Below are 3805 nucleotides of genomic sequence, written 5' to 3' on the forward strand. Positions count from 1 at the left end.
ACCCACACATCAGCAGATGATGAGAAAGGTGTCTTTATTGGATGATTTTGTTAAAAGGCATTTTTTGTCTGCTGAGGATCTTACAGGAGTCATCAGGGCATACCCACCACCAAAAAGTCACGGATGACTGTCTTATGACCTCACTAAAACAATGGGCAAATTGCAGAAGCATTTCGGGGGAAATTAATAAATAAATTAGGGGGAGGATGCGGGGTGTCCCAGTTCCTGGGGCTTTGGAGGCCTTCCAGCTGATTCTATCTCCATAGTCTGGGCCCTTTAAGAATGTACCATTTCCTGGAATTCTAGAACAGAAGAGGTGAGAACAGGGTCAGCCAGGATGGCTTGGTACTTTACAGACTTGCTATGGCCAATGAGAGTTCTGAAGAGGAAAGGGAACGAAGCAGATTGTCAGATGATGGGCATGGCCCCCTCCAAGGGCACAGAAGGAAGAAAAGGTGTCACTGCCCACCGGTCCTGACACTCTGCAGCATTCCATCTTCCTGCCTAATCTAACAAACTCTTTAGCTTTTCGATAGAGCTCCTTGTGTTAGAATTTGCCAACCCAGTTATTTCTCTCTGACAATGAGTGAATTCAGTATAGTGGCCCACCACAATCTGTGCTCACTCAACCTTTTGTCTGGTCAATTCAGGACAGAAATGGGAGGTTTTCTTTTTCTATTAAGTAGCTATGTATTGCATATTTAGGAAACATTTAATAGAGCGGGACTTTGAACTAACTTTTCTTTACTGAACCCTAAGCTTACCCCCCAAATTCATATTACTAAAAGATAATAATAATAAGGTGTGCATGCTACAGACTGAAATTGAAAACTGGGTATTTGCTTTGTATTTATCGGTACGCTTTGCTTATTTGGAAGTCTTTCATGGTTAGGTTTAAATAAATCAACTTTCCCTCACCTAAGTTATTTTTCTGACCTATCTATACAAGGTGCGTTAAGTCCCATGTAGTAAGTTATAGTGGTATCATCTTGAATAGATTTTTAAAATGAGGGTCTAAAGTAGCAGTTTTACATTTTAATTAGTACCACCATAAGAACCACATGTAAGTTCTCCTGAGCTGACATGCACAAAGTAGGTGAAAATCATGTAAGCAACATGACAAAATCAGATAAACATAATCCTACAGCCATGCAGTTATGCTAAAATTTGAATATAACGCTCTGCATACAGAAGACTGCATAAATGATGGTTGATTTATTTGTTCTCTAATATTTCGGGCTACTGCCAATAAAATGTATTTGTTTAAACCCTTGAAAGCTAAGAGGCTTTCCTACTCAAGTCAGTGGACTCTTTACTATGAGACATACTTGAGAATGTCAGTCCTTCCCTTATTCAGAGAGACTCACATCCCACCGGTGGAGATTCCTTACATTATTTTCAGGGTGCATTAGGGTGTCTTGCAAATAATTGGCCAGGAAAGTAGCTAGTATCCTGGTCAGGTGAAGAGTATTTTCTGGTTCATAGACAGTGACCAGTGGGACCAGCTTCTATGGTACATCCCCAGGCATCATGCCAGAGTCTTGACATACATCATTTGCATCCTCACTTTAGTTCTATTTTGCAGATGAGAAGACTGAGGCTCAGCAAGGTTAAGAAAGGGGGATTTTAACCCATATCTGTCTGATCTCATGGCCTAAGCTCCCTGCCCCAGATGCTGCCTGAGCTAAAGTCTCTTATGCCGTGTACAGGTGTGAACATACCATCAGCCCCAATTTTCCCGTCTCCATCATTATCTGCAGCCGCCATCAAGGACTTGGTTTCTGACTCGGTCAGTTCTCTAGCACCACTCTCAAACTTCTGGAGGAAAAACCTACAGGATAATAAAGATTGAGGGGACTGTATTGAAAACCCACACACATTTCTATGCTCACCCCTTTCTCTTGAAGCAAACCATCTGTTCCAGCAGTTGCAATGATCAGTCAAGATCTTAGCAGGCAAAGGTTTCCTTCATTGTAGAGACTAACGGTGGGCATTTTGTTTTAAAACATCTTTCCAGGATTTTGTTATAAGTCCGTTTGCCCAAGAAAACCTCTAAGACTAATGGATTTTTGCACCCACAGTCTTCGGTGCCCATGTTTAGTGTTTTGCGTGGGTAGATATGTGGTCCACCGACTCATGTTCTTCCCTTTCATGAGGATCTGCTCATGGCTGGACACTGAAGGATACTTAGGAGGCTGGCCCCCACTACACCCCAGCCCCAGCTAGCAATGTTGGGGTGCCAGACGGGCTTAGGACAAAGCTTACTTCAGCTCTTCTTCATCCAGGTACCCACTCTGGTCGTTGTCTATGAAACGAAAAACGTCCTTCACCTGACTGGCTGACATCTTGGCGAGGCCCGATGTCTGGAAGAATTTTTGGGGTTCAAAAGTATCCGGGTCTGAAGAACAGAGAATGGGTTATTCTGATGCTCACTGGATTGCATTCTGTCTTTGGGCCAAAGTGCTGAAAACATAGGTTATTAAAAATACTACTTTTCATAATAGCATTGAGCTACAGGGACCGAGATTTTGAGTCAGCCAGGACTGGATGGTTTTGTGCTCTCATCTCCTTTCCCCCTTCCCAGCTTTCCCTCTCCACTTGACTTTGTCCATCTCCCCTTCTCTCGCCTCCTCTCCTCTGTGCCTCCCCCCTGCTCTTTTTACTGGCTGTGTATCCAAGATGCCAGCATCACTGGTCTAGTTGGTGGGAGAAGTGCAATCATGGGATTCAAACAGGCTACGTGGCATCCACCGATTCCTTTTTTTTCACATTTAGTAAGTTTCTTTCACCTTACGGAAATGTGATCGTATGTTCAGAGCTCATATTTTTATCATTGTAGTTATCTAGTTAATAAGTTTTTCTCTGATCCCATGAATTTTCAGCAAAGTTCACATTTTAATTTTTGTAGCTTTTCGGGAGGTAGAGGTACGTGAGAGAAACCCACCCCTGCCTTGTTTCCACTTTACCTTGGCACTCCTGCAGGGCTGCTGCAATGTCATCAGCACTAAGGACATCTGTGATGCTCATTTTCCACCTGTTCACACAGAATAAACAAGATGTGGTGAATGGCAAGCAGAAACATGCACATCTGGGGGGACCACAACCCCCCCACCCCCAGGCCCACAGAAAATGCAAATTTGTTGAAAAATTTTAAAATGTGATAAGCATAGTATTGTATTAAGAGCTGGGACAGAATATCCAAATAAAAACCAAATATCAAGAAGATCCCAGTCCCCTGTGTCTCAGTGCCCTCTCCTGAATGGAGTTAAAGATGAAATTTAAAAATACAACCTAAAGAACAATTCGATTCTGTTTTCTTGTAAAAATTATAATTACATCATCGACCACTTACATAGGCATCTACAAACCATTCAGAAGTAAACCATGTTACAAATGCAATAGCATTTTAACACACCAGCCAGAGAAAGGCAGTGTTGCAAATTCCATTTAGGGAAGGATAGAGCTTGGGCTGCTTGCAGACTTTCTATGGAAGGGTTGCTATCTGTCCTGAAGGATGGGAATCAGAGACATCAAAAAACCCATTTACCAGAGATCAAAATCCATCCATGTGTCAACTCCATGGGCAAAGAGAATCTGAGCACAGCATGCACCAACCTAATATGAATGCGTGTAAGAAAGAAGAGTCTGGGGTCTGGTAGGTCCACCAGCTACTCACCGTTTTAGATTTTCCTCTAAGAAGAATCAGGGAAAAGCGTTGAAAGAGCCAAAAAAAAAAAAAAAAACAGATGCGGTTTTGCTGCCTTACTGACCTACCTTATATAGGACTGAAAAAGCGATAGTAAGA

The 3805-nt window shown here is 42.5% G+C and overlaps 1 protein-coding gene across 1 annotated transcript; it reads right to left on the reverse strand.

The window, feature by feature from the left end:
• Window positions 1–276: 276 nt before the first annotated feature.
• On the reverse strand, window positions 277–3027 carry LOC309972932 (oncomodulin; the record flags this gene model as incomplete). The annotated part of the gene is made up of 4 exons (XM_082856828.1): window positions 277–302; window positions 1722–1831; window positions 2266–2398; window positions 2967–3027. 4 exons carry the CDS (start codon window positions 3025–3027, stop codon window positions 277–279), a joined length of 330 nt encoding a protein of 109 aa, XP_082712954.1.
• Between the last annotated feature and the right edge of the window lie 778 nt (window positions 3028–3805).

Source organism: Leucopleurus acutus, assembly GCF_964270905.1.
Source record: "Leucopleurus acutus genome assembly, chromosome: 16".
NCBI classification, from domain to species: Eukaryota; Metazoa; Chordata; class Mammalia; order Artiodactyla; family Delphinidae; genus Leucopleurus; species Leucopleurus acutus.